Here is a 14,516-nt window from a genome sequence, read left to right on the forward strand (position 1 = left end):
ATTTACTAGAAACAAAATTTGACCATGTACTGTGTGTGCACCTCAATTGATTCCAATCAACTTGCCCGACTGAGCAAGATAATTAAAAATCAAGAAGACTCGAGAGAGTTGCTCGTGTATGGTTTATGAATTTCCCAATTCAGTCCGAGGTCTCAGTGCTTTGTGTGACTATGCTGATGCTCATTTGCACTTAATCAACAGTCTTGAAGTTCAGGGAACTTCCAAAATTTTTGTTATAGTGACCTTTGTTATAGTGACCAATAACATGTTCATTAAATGAATTATTTATCCTAGGCTATATGAATAGAACCATTTTAACAAGACCTTGGACTTTCAGTAGCTATCTATTTCTTGCGTCAAAACAAGTTAAAAATGACGCGGTTTTAAGTGAAATATGCACCAATTATGTTGTCTTAGCTCAAAAGCAAGACAAATCTTGTTGATTTCAAAGAGCCATGGCCGAGTGGCTAGCAGTGAAATAGACAGGCCTACGTCACATTGCTGTTTGACCCAACTACCCAAAGTCCAAGCTCTTGTTAATATGGTTCTATTAATTTGTTAGCAATTTGTGCTTCCTGTTTGTTGAACAATTCTATAGCAACAGCTGGAACTATTTAATCGATAATACTCGACAAATAATGTTTATATAATATTGAAGAACATACTTCCAGAAATTGTTCTTGTACTCAAGACTAGCTCTTAGAATAAGAAATCCAAAAGAGGCAGGTGTGCACCACAATCCTCAAATTAATTTTGTACTTCCTTTCTAAAGTTTTTACATAATAAGTTTACATACACCCTATTTGCACAACATGCACTGCCCCATCCCAATTTCAAGCATTGCACTAGTACTGTAAATGAATTGAATTTCTATCATATTAGAGAGTATTTTTATGTATATACCGGTGTGAGCTTAAGCCCAATATTCCCAAGATAAAATGTATGCCAAAAATTGCACCTTGCACTGATGTGAGGATCACAACTGAATAATCTTCAACTTATTTTATATTCACTACATGTGTAAAGTCAAAAGTAATACACACATCATCAATTGTAACAATGTATTAATTCGAGAAGAATTCAGATTTTTTAGGATGATTGACTGTAAACATAATTATATATTCCTACATCTGTCCCATTACTGGTCTGGTAGTCATAATTTGAACAATTAAAAATTTACCCTTTAGATAAATTAATCCAATAGATCCCCTTCACAAGAGATGTGACCCTTTGTTAGTAAAATTTGATTTTTCTCCTAAAATAAAACAAATATTAATGTTTAAAAAAATATTTATTAAATATTAGTACCTTAACAATTAACAAAAACATATTAAAGATAGGAGAATGAGCATTTGATTCTGTGAACATGTTCACAGAAAATTGATCATACAGTATCACAGTTTCTTTGACGAGTCAACATGATGAAAAAAACAACATTTTAATATGTATAACAATGCAATAACAAGAGATCGACCCATACCCACATCTCACACCCGAGAAATATTAGATACCGGTAATCAAAAGCACACTAGTATTATACTAAGACTGAAGCAATATGACCGGTACTAGTAAGAATTTTGTTTTCTACAAAAACCTGCCATCATGATAACTACGTATGCATGTAACTTTTACCTTTATTATCAAAACAATTACAAGAAATCATCAAATTTTGTCTGAAGACAGATTTCTCTATATACAAAGTAAAGTACAATGTATATGTACAGCAAAACAATTTCTACAGGTCAACAATATTAAAATTTTACCTCAACAGGGACTCTCAAAAAGCCTCTCCCCCAAAAAAGAATTCCCCCCCCCCCCCAAAAAAAAAAAAAACAAAAACAAAACAACAAAAAAAAACCAAACATTGACTAACAGAAGTTTACATGTATAATCCATATAATTTCTTTTGTCATTTAAAATAGAAGAGAATAACAGTTTCACAATAAAAATTTGCAACATAAAAAGTGCAGCTCATACTGCTTTAAATGGACAGTCTTTGGACATTTCAAGGTTTGAAAAGCTGTTTTTATCTTAAGATGAACTTTGAAACATCATCCTCTGAGGGACATGGCTTGAGCATTACCATACTGTTTATATGATTCTTGAAAAAGATTCAAAATTCTATTTCCAAGAAATCCCCACTATTTAAGAGGGCCAAACTTGAAGAAGTTGAAAATGTACAGAAAATTTTCAATAAAGACATCTAATAAATTTTGATCAGGAAACCTCGCTGAGCCTTCATCTCAAAAGAGCTAAACATCACAAATAAATATCAAGTAGAATCATATTATATAGGTATCACAGTAACATGTTTGATTTATATAATTAATAAATTTCACACTAAATTACATCAATTTATTTGACACATGACGAAAAGAAAACTCATTTTCGAGTCTCCTAGACACATTGATTTGGCAGACTCAGTACTGAGAATAATGGGCCGATATAACATCTGAAGCGTGGACCTTTTTTCCATACAGAGTACTGGTAGTGCCATCAACAAGATCTGTGAGGGTATGTGTCACAACATGTGAATCAGGATCTCTTGAATTACTCTGAATCACTACTGTACTTTGAAAAGCTCCTCTTTTTTCACATTCTTTCTGAAAATAATAATTATTAGCTATCAATATTTTGGATTTTTTATGAACAAGAGTCAGACCAATAAATACATGTACTTGTAATATGCCACCATTTTAACAGCAACATTGTAGTTTATAATGTATACATGATAAGTGTAACAAGTGACTGAAAACAATAAATTATATCACTGGGCACCAAATAAACACACATTTACCAATACTAAGGATTTTTCAGATTAATATATTATGCTGGTCTTGAACTCTGACCTCATAACTTAAAAACAGCCTCTTCTGCAGACTATTTATCCAAAAACTCTGTAAAAGTGAACTAGAGCCTGATAGTGCCAAGGGAGAAGCTCAAAGAATATGGTAAAATATGCTCAATACAGTAAATTCAAACAGAAACGACTGTTTTAATCTTGAATTTGGAAATTGGTTTTAAAAAATTAATGCACATCATTTACACACAAGTACCGGTACATCCATGTACACTATGGGCAAAGAAAAGGAAATATGATTCTGGAAAAAAAGCCCAGACAGACAGACAGACAGTGAAATACTATTTAAAACAAACATAATAGGCCTCAATAAATTCACCTTGATCTTCTGATACTCTAATACAGATGTAGCTGGTATATATCTTGGATATGGCCGTGGTGGAGAACCAAAGTGTTTTGTATTTCTACCATTTTCCTCAACATGATCTGTGAAAATACAAAGGCAATATTCAATTTCAGTCAAAAAGTAAATGATGCAATGATATCTTAGGTAATTAGTTCAGAGTATCCTTCTCTATGCCATGTGTTTATCTCCTATTTTAAGACAGATAAAGAGTTATTGGGACACCAGCTCATTGCAAGCTAACATAAAACAAAAGCCAGTACCTGGATGGACTGAGACCATGTAGATAAACTGCCTCATCTAATGACACAACAAAACATCCATTAACCACAGTGGGGGTGTGAAACAGCACCCTTTGCGATACTGGCCTAACATGTCTTAATGAAGACATAAGACAAATCCACAAAGTTCATACATGTATGTAGCTCTCTCTCTACTCTGGCTGGATGAGTTTTATTTTTGAGTGATCAAAGTATTTAATTTTGCTGTCCCTTTATGACAATTCTTGTATAATGTGTAAATGTTTTGTCACACTGATCGCTTTGACCAAAAGGATTCAGACATGAGGCTAACCACATTCAAAGTAGAACTGTACTTTCTGTTAAAATACCTGTAAATGCTATTTCAACTTTACATATACAAACCTTCAAGAGTGAGCGCTGAAACTTCAGTTCTAAAGTTCAAGGGGCATAACCCTGTCATAAATGATTTCACCTGGACCAAATTCAAGCATTACCTGCATACCATAATTATATGATGTATCCATATATTAAATTTCAGTTGAATGTGTGCCACTGTTGTTGAGATAATAAACAGAAAGATAACTAGATTCGATCTCGTTGCGAGCAACGAGTGGGTCTTCCGTCCGATTTTTGAATAGATTAGATTAAACTTATCAATTTAAAGATAAAATCGTAGATCTAAGCGAAAAAAAGAGAAAAAAAATTTGCGGCACTCGGGACTTGAACCCGGGTCGCCTTGGCCATGTCCACGACTCTATCGACTGAGCTACTCGGACTCTCGCTTCAGAACTTTGACGCTTAATTTCTCGAGAATGCCTTGATCGATTTTAAAACAAATTACATATTCTGAAACAGTAAAAGGGTCACTATCATCTAATTTGAAAAAATATATCAAAACAAAAAGTTGAAAATTTTCATTTTTTAAATTTGCTTCCGGTGACGACCGGAAGTGACGGCCAACATTCTCTTGACCGAGGTGCACGAGGATATTGCTAGATCTATCATCTCTGAAAATTTCAGTTCTCTATCTTTACTCGTTTTTGAGAAACATCGCCAACAAAATTGACTTTTAAAAATCGTAAAACGACGTTAACTTCCGACCAGAAGTGAATTTTTAAAAATTGTTCCTGCGGTATAAAATTCATATGACTAGGCATCAGCCCTGAAAATTTGAAGGAAATCGAACAAGTCATCATCGAGAAATCGCCTGCACAAAATTTGTAAGACAAAAAAAGAATAATAATAATAATAATAATAAGAAAAGTGAAAAAGAAACATTACAATAATAGAAGGGTCTTCCGCTGAAGACGGAAGACCCTAATGATGATGGAAGGATGGAACAAGGATGATACTATATGCCCCAAGCTATATAATGGCAGCAGAGACATAAAAAACAATTCATTACTACATTATATACATACCATAATCATGAATATTAGAGGGAATGTCTTGGAAGGAACTCCTCAATTTGTTGTTATACTGCATCAATTTTCCCGGTAGAAATGGTTTTTGTAGTGTCATGTGACTTTCCTCAGTTATATTTTTGTTCCTCAAATCATCATCAAAGTAGAACTCTTCTATCTCTGACTTTTCATTGTTCCTGTTCTGAAAAAATTGAAATAGCTATAGATGTAGTAATTATGTACCGGGTATACATTTCTTTAAAATTAGCAATCAGATAATTTAACTAGCTAGCATTATCATTGCTTTTCTTGAAAGTCAACAGAAATAATAATTTTGACTATAATTATTATTACATACATGTATTATAATAAAATATTGTATTGATCGATAGCAACCCAATATACATATTGATTTATGATAAACATGCAGTATACGGAAGCCAATTTAGGAGTTAGGACCTATCAAAAAATATTTTTGAATTTGATATAACGAATTCTTGAATTTGTTTAAAAAATGAATTTAAATTGCAGTATGGCAATCTTTTTTTTTTTAAACCTATTAGCTTAACAAGACAACATTGAGATGATGACCATCTCAAAGGGTTCCGCTTAAATAATGAACAATGGGATGAACAAGAATTTTGCTTTGACCTTGACCTTTAACTTAGAAATTTTCCAGCTGGCATAGAACTTCTAATTCAATCTCATTACCCCTTACATACAGGCATTTTTGGTCAATCTGAGCAAGATTAAGCAAATGAGAAATAATCTAGGTCTTACAATTATTAAATAGAGATATTCTATGACCTTCACATTGACTTGGTTCAAGATCACTGCACACCATTAACCAAAAAGCTCTGTTAAAGTAAAGTATTGGAAAAATAGGGCCAAGTGGAGACTATATAAATGCTCTTAAAATAGGACTTTTGTGTGATCCGACCTGACCTTGACACTTGACCTACAAATATCATTCAAGGTCACTGCATACGCTTTGATCAAAGACACCATGTGGATGAAGTATGAGCCAAATTGGAGCAAAGGAAGGGAAGATATGTTAAAACAAGGATTTGTTATATAATCCTAAATTATCTCCCTTTCAAAGAAGTGTGGTTTTTCATTCAAATAAACTTAAACCCTCTTCACCAAGTGATGCTTTGTGCCAAGTTTGGTTGAAAATGGCCCTGCGAGTTCTGGAGGCGAAGATGAAAATGTGAAAAGTTTACAACAACAACGACAGACAAATCTTGATCAGAAAATCTTGAGCCTTTGGCTCAGGTGAGCTAAAAAGTAAGATAGATAAGATGTATACAAGTCAAGAAAGCAAAACAAACTGCAACTGGGATGAAAAATTATTTTTTCAAAAATTTAGTTCAATTAACATGAAAGAAAAAACCCAGGCAGATTCGAACTCATGATCAGCGGCTCACAAGCCCTGTACTTTAACCACCAAGCCATAATGAGATACAACCAAATCGATTGATACAGAAATCACCGTCTTGTGATGTGGCGTCTTAAAAAATAGGTCTAGATGTAATGATGAACCTTAACATTTAATTTCAGTACAGCAAAACTCAAATATAACGAACCCAGATATAGCGAATTTACGGCTATAACAAATTCTTATTCAAGTCCCAGCAAATTTCTTAAAATAACCTATAGAAAATTGCCATATATAACGAACAGGGCTAAAGTACTCAATTTCAAATCTTATCCAATTTGTTTTTTGATTGAAGGAAAAAGTTCTGACATTTTTTTTGTAAATGATGGTATATTGATTTTATAACTTACGATTATTTGAAGAAATTTCAGCTGACTATTTTGTAACTAATATATTTATATGATTTCCTATGTATTTGCTATAAGCATAAAACAAATTACAGCTACAACGAAGTTTTTTTAATGGTCCCTTGAAATTTGCTATAAATAAGTTTTGCTGTAATGCAAAAAAAATAAAAAAAATACTAAGGTTTCAACACATATTTTCAAGGATTTCATAAATAATTTTATTTACCAAAAAAAATTTCACAAATTATGTTGTGATAAATATTGATGAAACCACAGTTCTTCAAATTTTTGGATGTAAACTTTCAACTTGTTCAAAAAATTAGTACAAGTTGTTCCTGTATTCTAATGTTATGTTAATTATATTTCAATCAAATAATATGATGATGGATATTTACCCACATTTTTGTTTGCTTTGTTCTTCTTCTTTTTCTTGTGATTTTTCTTTGATCTTGCTGACTCCTCGTTCAGCTCATCTTCTGTAAAGATAAAATGCACTTGATGGATTAATTGTTCTCCAAAAAACAGAGTGAAATTCAGAGGACTTTATATAACAGAGAAGAACAGTTACAAAAGTTAAGTTCAACATTATCAGTACGATTTTTTTCACGATTTAAAAGTAAAACAGAGAATTTACAAACATTAAAAGGTCAATAGTTTTAAGCTTAATACAAAATAATGTGGAAATAACCAAGCCCCTAAAATCTTAACATTTTTGCTATTATAAGCCATACTTTACCAAATATATTGTCCAATTGACCTTGAGTGCATGCATATATACGTTTGTATGGACTTTAAAAGCAGTTTGAAACTTGTATAGTTCCATCAATGTCAGCTTACAATAAAATAAAATGCACTTTATATGATGAAGAATCAATGTTCGAAAATTCTTAAGCTTGTGAATAATTATATTTCCCAAAATGTTTACCAAATACATGCAAAAGAAAGTACTTTTAGCTAAAAATGACTTTTCCTAGTGTACCTGCTTTGTGTGCCAATTCATTAAAGATTTCATCTGTGAGTGACTTCTGACAATTCTGTAAACTATGCGACACCCACCTATCCAACACTGCAGATTCCACACTGCTGCTTTCCTTCAGATTGTTGTCAGGGCCTATAAAACATCATTACCTACATAAATTATCAGCTCTATACTAAAATTTAATTTACGAAAAGCGTTTCATTAAAACAATCACTTGGGATGAATGCAAAAGTACCTGGCTGCCTTTTCACAAATAAATTTCATCATATTTAAAAAGAATTTAATTTATTTTTCATAAAATGAATGCTTTGCTTTTTGCCTGCACTGGTGGTTGAGGAGACAGTTGTTAAGCTATCACAAGCGATGACATTGCTTTCAATGGTTGGATACAATGGAGGGGCTGATGGAGCCTTCTTATATGGACTTGGCGGTTTACAACAAGTATCTTTTTCTTCAAAAACAAAAAAAAGTTTCGATTTTATTAATGCACCAAGTATCAAACAAGTAATGCAACAATTTCTGTTTTAGATCATAATGTACCCTTTTCCTCTGTTCCATAAAAATCTATTTTCCTGGGCTGTACTGGAGACTTTGGTAAGGAGGTCTATTAAAAGAAGGATGAAAAGGTCAAATCCAAAACTTTCTTTTCTAAATGTTGTCAAGTTTTAAGAAATCTACTGTAAATTCCTTATTAAAAGTGAAGAATTAATATCCTAGTAAAATCGCGAGAAGCAGTTCTTGCAGATTTTAAAATCTTGCTTTTATTTTCAGATAGTTTTGAGCTACCCCGGTATATGAAATTATAACAAAAATTGGTACTCGCAATTTTATATTCTCACGATTTGACGCAAAACAGCAGATCACGGAATTAAGCACTTGCGTAAAATAAGGAATTTGCAGTAACTTTTTATATAAATTACATTAATACCTCTGTGTATTCTTTGGCACGCCCACATAAAACAGCTTGTTGAAACTTGTGCTGTAATCATAAAAAAAATAACAATTACATTATCTATACTTGCTAACTTATTGCAGAACTGTATAACTTTCTCATCAAAGTATTTAAGATGGTAGACAGTAAAGGTACCAAATTTACAAGAAAAACGGAAAACCTTATTTCATTTATTTCTTAGCATATCATGTGGTACTGTTTAATTGATGCAAAAATGTTACTTTGAAAAAACATTTCTTCTTTAACACTCGATCCTGCCAACTACAGATAGAAGAGTTTAGTGTTGGTTTGTTAACAATGGATATGAGACCATTAATCAGTTCATAAGGGAAGAAAACTGAATAGGACAGACTTATAGACAGAAAGAAAGAGGATGGCACAGGGGAACAAGATAGCGCAAATGCCCATTTGGTTTTGTCATAAAAAACAATTCCAAATTAATTTTTTTCTAACTATATATACCAGATGATGTTATATTACAAGTTTACAAAGGCACAATTTCTAACAATATTCAGTTTTGAATATTTTAACAAAAGATAAGAAAAAAAAATAAATTCAATAAAGTTTTGGTGGTATCGAACCCACAACCTAAAAACCCTAGCTCTATATTGTTACCAAATGTCTGGTGCTCTTACCACTGAGCCATTTCAGTCACAACAAACTTCATTGTTAAATGCTAAATGCAACTTCAACCACGAATATACAGACTTGTAGTATTTCTCTAAAACATTCAATTGTTGGGATACAAAATGACATTTTTAAAGTATAGTGGGTCATCTCTCCACGTTTTTGTTGATTGAAATCGGTTTGATTTCCGTTAAACCTTAGACTATGAAAAAAATATGGAGCCTAGACCCACTCTGTAAAAGAAAAGGCATTGAAGTTCTAAAATGACATTATTTGGAGGTTTTGACACGCATACGTATATGCCAGTTTAAATCAACCTGTTCGAAATATTTAACATAATTAAAGGTTATAAATTGATGTTATGGTAAATATACATTGTTTTAAATAATTGAGAAAGAAATTATGAGATTTGTTCATATTTTAATTTTATAGTATCTTATCTATCCTCATATAGGCAGTTTACACGCCTTATTCATCCATCTTCTTTTACAGAAACTTCGGCAGTTATATCTTACTGGAGTTGATCAATACTGATTTATGTAATAAAATGTGCAACTTACTGAACTCTCCTGGGTCTGAAAAAGGTCCACCAAATTTCTAACACTTCCTTTCCCAGGACAATATTCTTCTCTACAAAATGTTATAAGGTGAAATAAGAACTTTAAAATTACATTGAATACTTAATTGATCTAGGCAAGATTTAAAGATGTGATATCTTTTTCAAAGCAAAATGGGCAACACAATTCTAATGTTAATTAGATTTACTTTATAACTTTAACAATTACTATAAAAACAAAAAGCTTTTTAAATTAAACAATAAAAAGTGTGATCTAAAATGTCACACCTTGGTCTCATGTCGGGCGTAGCCCCCATTCTCTTTCTTTTCCTTGGCATTGTTGAATATGGGTTCCTTTTGTTTTCATCAATCTTTCCTGGTGTATTGCAACCATCATCACCATAAAATGAGTTGTATAAAGCATATATACTACCGGCAGTAGTGAGCTGTTTTTCCACTGGTTTTTCTACGTTTCCAGCTGTACAGTGGCTAGCAGGTTTTACTGAACAGTGACCTTTTGGGGGACTAGATCTTTGTTCAGCTTCCAAATAACTGTATTTTCTAACCAAAGGCTTCTGCATCTCATGATGCTGAACTTCTTCGCTACAAAAATATAATCCCATGTTCAAATATCACTATGAAACAATCATACAAGTGAAAAGCTGTCAATGTGACAGCAAACCGGGTTTTCTTTTATGTGAACTGTATCCACAATCCATGTCAACCCGTATCGAGTGAAATGGATAAGGTGAAAGGGTACCCTATATGCAATATTTTGCCAAAAAATTATCGGAAACCTAAATCCTAGCAATATGCACACCTCTGATATATGTACAATTGATCTGCAAAAGAACATTTTCTTATCTTGAAAACTGTAGGAGGAGTTATCCGTACAATGAGGGTACCCTATATGCAATATTTTGCCAAAAAATGACTAAGTTCAAAAGCTGGTATTTTTTTCATAAATAATCAGAAATCAAAATCCTAGCAAAATGCACACCTCTGATATATGTACAATTAATCTGCAAAAGAACAACTTCCTATCTTGAAAACTGTAGGAGGAGTTATCCGTACAATGAGGGTAACCTATATGCAATATTTTGCCAAAAAATGACTAAGTTCAAAAGCTGGTATTTTGTTCATAAATTATCGGAAATCTAAATCTTAGCAATATGCACACCTCTGATATATAGGGTTGTCTCTAAAAATTGAAGTAGAAGGAGGAAATGAAAAAGAAGAAGGGGATCTGGGGGTCTTGCGTATAGCTACATTGTGTTTGAAATGCAAAAATAGCCGGGTAAATAAGGCATTATAGGTGGGGGAATTCCCCGCCTCCCGGGTCTTAGAGACAACCCTGGATATATGTACAATTGATCTGCAAAAGAACATTTTCCTATCTTGAAAACTGTAGGAGGAGTTATCCGTACAATGAGGGTACCCTATATGCAATATTTTGCCAAAATAAGACTAAGTTCAAAAGCTAGTATTTTTTTCATAAATAATCAAAAATCAAAATCCTAGCAATATGCACACCTCTGATATATGTACAATTGATCTGCAAAAGAACAACTTCCTATCTTGAAAACTGTAGGAGGAGTTATCCGTACAATGAGGGTACCCTATATGCAATATTTTGCCAAAATAAGACTAAGTTCAAAAGCTGGTATTTTTTTCATAAATAATCAGAAATCAAAATCCTAGCAATATGCACACCTCTGATATATGTACAATTGATCTGCAAAAGAACAACTTCCTTTCTTGAAAACTGTAGGAGGATTTATCCGTACAATGAGGGTACCCTTTTGGCAGCCGCCCGCCTGCCCGCCCACCCGCCCGCCATTTTCACCATTTTAATAACCGGATTTTTCCGTTGGAAAACCCAGTTAAAATACATATATTTAAATTAAGTCCTATTTAGATAATCAATTAAACATCATAAAAGATGGACACTTCTCAATGGGCCATACTTTAATAGAGGGCATAAGAATGAATATCATTTGACATTTACCTCTGAATAATAAAATCATTCCACATCGTATTTCCAAAAAGTAATACTGTAGATTTCTAATTAAATGTGAAGAATTTATTTCCGCATAAAATCAAGAGAAACAATCATTGCGGATTTTTAAACCTCACTTTTATTTTTCAGAAGCTTTTGAACTATAAGAAATGATAACAAAAAAATTGGTGATCGCGATTTTATATTCTCAGGATTTGAAACAAAATGATGGAATAATGAAATTAGTCGCGTAAAATAAGGAATTTACAGAATATGGGTGAAAATTAGAGCAAAAAAAAGCAAAGGGGGTAAAATAGGGGCTGGACAAGGATTTTACGCAGAGGATTGCTATGAGTTTGAATAGTCACTACCTATAGAGAATCTTATGGAAAGGTATGAGTCAGATTGGGGGGGGAGAGATTTAATGGGCTTCATGTTTGACTTAAAAACATGGTTTAAGATCACTGCACACCCTTTCCCCACAAGCACTTTTTTGTGAGGTATAGATCAGATAGGACTAAAGGGAGAGAATATATGGTTCACATATGGTTTACCCAAAGGCACTCTGTTGTTGAGATGAACCAGATTAGGCAAAGGGAAGAGAATATATGACCTGAACAAGACTTTTTCACACAAGTCTGGTACAGCCTCAACCTTTAACCTAGAATCTAAGTTCAAGGTCACTTTACACTTTGGCATTTTCGGTATGGTATGCATCAAATTTGGACAAGGGCAGAGAAAATACCAGTAAGCTAAAGACAAGTGATGTCTAATAAATTGGATGGACAGACTGATCACTAAGCCTGCAGAGAACCCTCACAATCGTGCTTATAATTTCCATTAAGGAGAAAAATCATCTGGTATTTACATTAATAATTCACTTCCTGATAATTTCTGTTTAACTTGGCATCATTATTTGATATCTTGTATAAAGATAAACGTTCAATCTAATATAAGTTTAGGTCTTTTACATTCACAAGTATCTCAAAAACAAATGCACTGACCTTGTTTGACTATCACTTTGACGGAGATCACTTTCACTATCTGTCAGTGGTTTTTCGTTATGCTTGCGTGAAGGCTGTGGACTACTGTGCTGTTGCTGATAGTTTGGTGACCCTTTAACTCCAACTGTGTAGTAGTATTTGTCTCCCTCTTGTTCTTCTTGAAGTTTCCAAGACACACTGAAATATTTATTTAAATTTTACATTGTGTTCGAATGCATAGCTGCTTTATTTCCAAATAAATTTAATTCTTGTCAAAATTTACTTTTTATGAGTAAAGTTCATCTCATCCACAAATCTCATGTTTGGATTGCATCCATATTTGTAGCCATTTTGATTGCTGCAAAAATAGATTTTTAAAAAAAATCACATCTACCATGTCAAGTGAATAAAAACAGATTAAAAAAATGGTTTGATGATTATGCAAGGCCAATAAAATTGATCTTACTAGTATTTCTATAAACAGAAAATTTTACCGGTTATCATGTTTTCCTTCTAAGGTTTTGGACCATTTAGGTTTCCTTTTTCCAGATGTTTTGTTTTCAACCTCATCATAATCTGCCATTTCTTTTCTTAAAACTGTTTCATTCAATGAATCAGATGAGGCAGACTCCTGTGGCTTTCCAAAATGTTTGTACCTCTTTCCATTTGCTGTTTTCTTGTGTTCACTTCGAAACTTTTCTTTTTGGAGAACCATCTTTAAGTACTTTAATATTTCCTTCAAAAATTATAAAATTTATTTGTGAAACTACAGTAAAACTCGGTTATAGCAAAGTCCTAGGGACCAGTGGATTTGCTTCGTTATATCCGTAATTCGTTATATCTATATAACGAATTCGCAATTATAACTAGAAAGAATTCCCTTTATACATGTATTCTTTCAAAAGACTATATTTTTTTGCTAATTGAGGCTTAAAAAATATGCATTACTTTGATACTTTAAACAATCAGATTGTGAATTGAAAAATTTATATGAAATTAAATTCATTCAAACTATTATCTTAGATGGTAGTGAAAACTTTTTAAACTGTAAAGAAATTCATTATAAAAGTGTTAAATTTCTTTATTATTCACCTCTACGGGACTCAAAATCAGTTTGCTGTATCCGTAAATTCGTTACATCTGAATTTGTTATAACCATAAAATTTTGCAAAGATTAAAAAAAATTGTTAAGAATTTTACCAGGGACTCAAAAAAACTTTGCTATATCCGAAAATTTGCTATATATCCATGTTCATACTAAACGAGTTTTACTGTAATGAGAAGCAATGAACTTGTTCACAGGGTATTGATTATTTTCATATAAAACAAAACTGATCCTGAGAATAAGCAAGTTCTTTAAGCATTAATTACCAATGAAACTTTGGCTGTGCATGGTCACATTATATACATGTATGATATTCAGTTTCAGAAAAAGTTATTTCCTAATTGTAAATACATTTGAGTAAACATGCCAAGATTCCTTCATTAAGTCAATTCAAACTTATTGTACTAGCAATTGAAGTACAGATAATCTATAATTCTTCTGGCTACCTTATAACAATTGTCAAAGATTGTCATCAATTCTTTATAATTGCATAGTTATAAATATTTTTCACTATAATATTCTCCCATTTAAGTACCTCATAAAAATTGGTTGTTCTAAGAATAATTTGCAGGATAAACCTAAAGCTACACTTATCTATTGTCAGATGTTTCAAAGAGCTTAATCAAATTGGTATGGTTTAGTTATAGCATAACCAAATACCGTATATTCCCGCTTATAAGTC

The 14,516-nt window shown here is 32.4% G+C and overlaps 1 protein-coding gene across 4 annotated transcripts in view; it reads right to left on the reverse strand.

Annotated features, from left to right (window-relative positions):
• Window positions 1-1,237: 1,237 nt before the first annotated feature.
• LOC128167158 (uncharacterized) overlaps window positions 1,238-14,516 on the reverse strand; it is a 29,596-nt gene continuing 16,317 nt past the window's right edge. For 2 of the 4 annotated variants that reach the window (XM_052832711.1, XM_052832710.1), the window contains 13 exons: window positions 13,224-13,465; window positions 13,013-13,087; window positions 12,751-12,927; window positions 10,036-10,350; window positions 9,752-9,821; window positions 8,541-8,591; window positions 8,153-8,216; window positions 7,932-8,063; window positions 7,613-7,744; window positions 7,033-7,109; window positions 4,867-5,050; window positions 3,180-3,286; window positions 1,238-2,603 (listed from right to left, as the gene is read on the reverse strand). In XM_052832711.1, the coding sequence (XP_052688671.1) occupies window positions 2,421-2,603; window positions 3,180-3,286; window positions 4,867-5,050; window positions 7,033-7,109; window positions 7,613-7,744; window positions 7,932-8,063; window positions 8,153-8,216; window positions 8,541-8,591; window positions 9,752-9,821; window positions 10,036-10,350; window positions 12,751-12,927; window positions 13,013-13,087; window positions 13,224-13,465 (1,809 nt within the window). In that variant the 3' untranslated portion in view covers window positions 1,238-2,420. Of the gene's footprint in view, window positions 2,604-3,179; window positions 3,287-4,866; window positions 5,051-7,028; window positions 7,110-7,612; window positions 7,745-7,931; window positions 8,064-8,152; window positions 8,217-8,540; window positions 8,592-9,751; window positions 9,822-10,035; window positions 10,351-12,750; window positions 12,928-13,012; window positions 13,088-13,223; window positions 13,466-14,516 lie in introns of those variants that run through there. The other 2 variants (XM_052832714.1, XM_052832713.1) reach the window with 2 other exon arrangements.

The sequence above is a fragment of the Crassostrea angulata genome, chromosome 10 (assembly GCF_025612915.1).
Source record: "Crassostrea angulata isolate pt1a10 chromosome 10, ASM2561291v2, whole genome shotgun sequence".
In the NCBI taxonomy this organism is placed as follows: domain Eukaryota; kingdom Metazoa; phylum Mollusca; class Bivalvia; order Ostreida; family Ostreidae; genus Magallana; species Magallana angulata.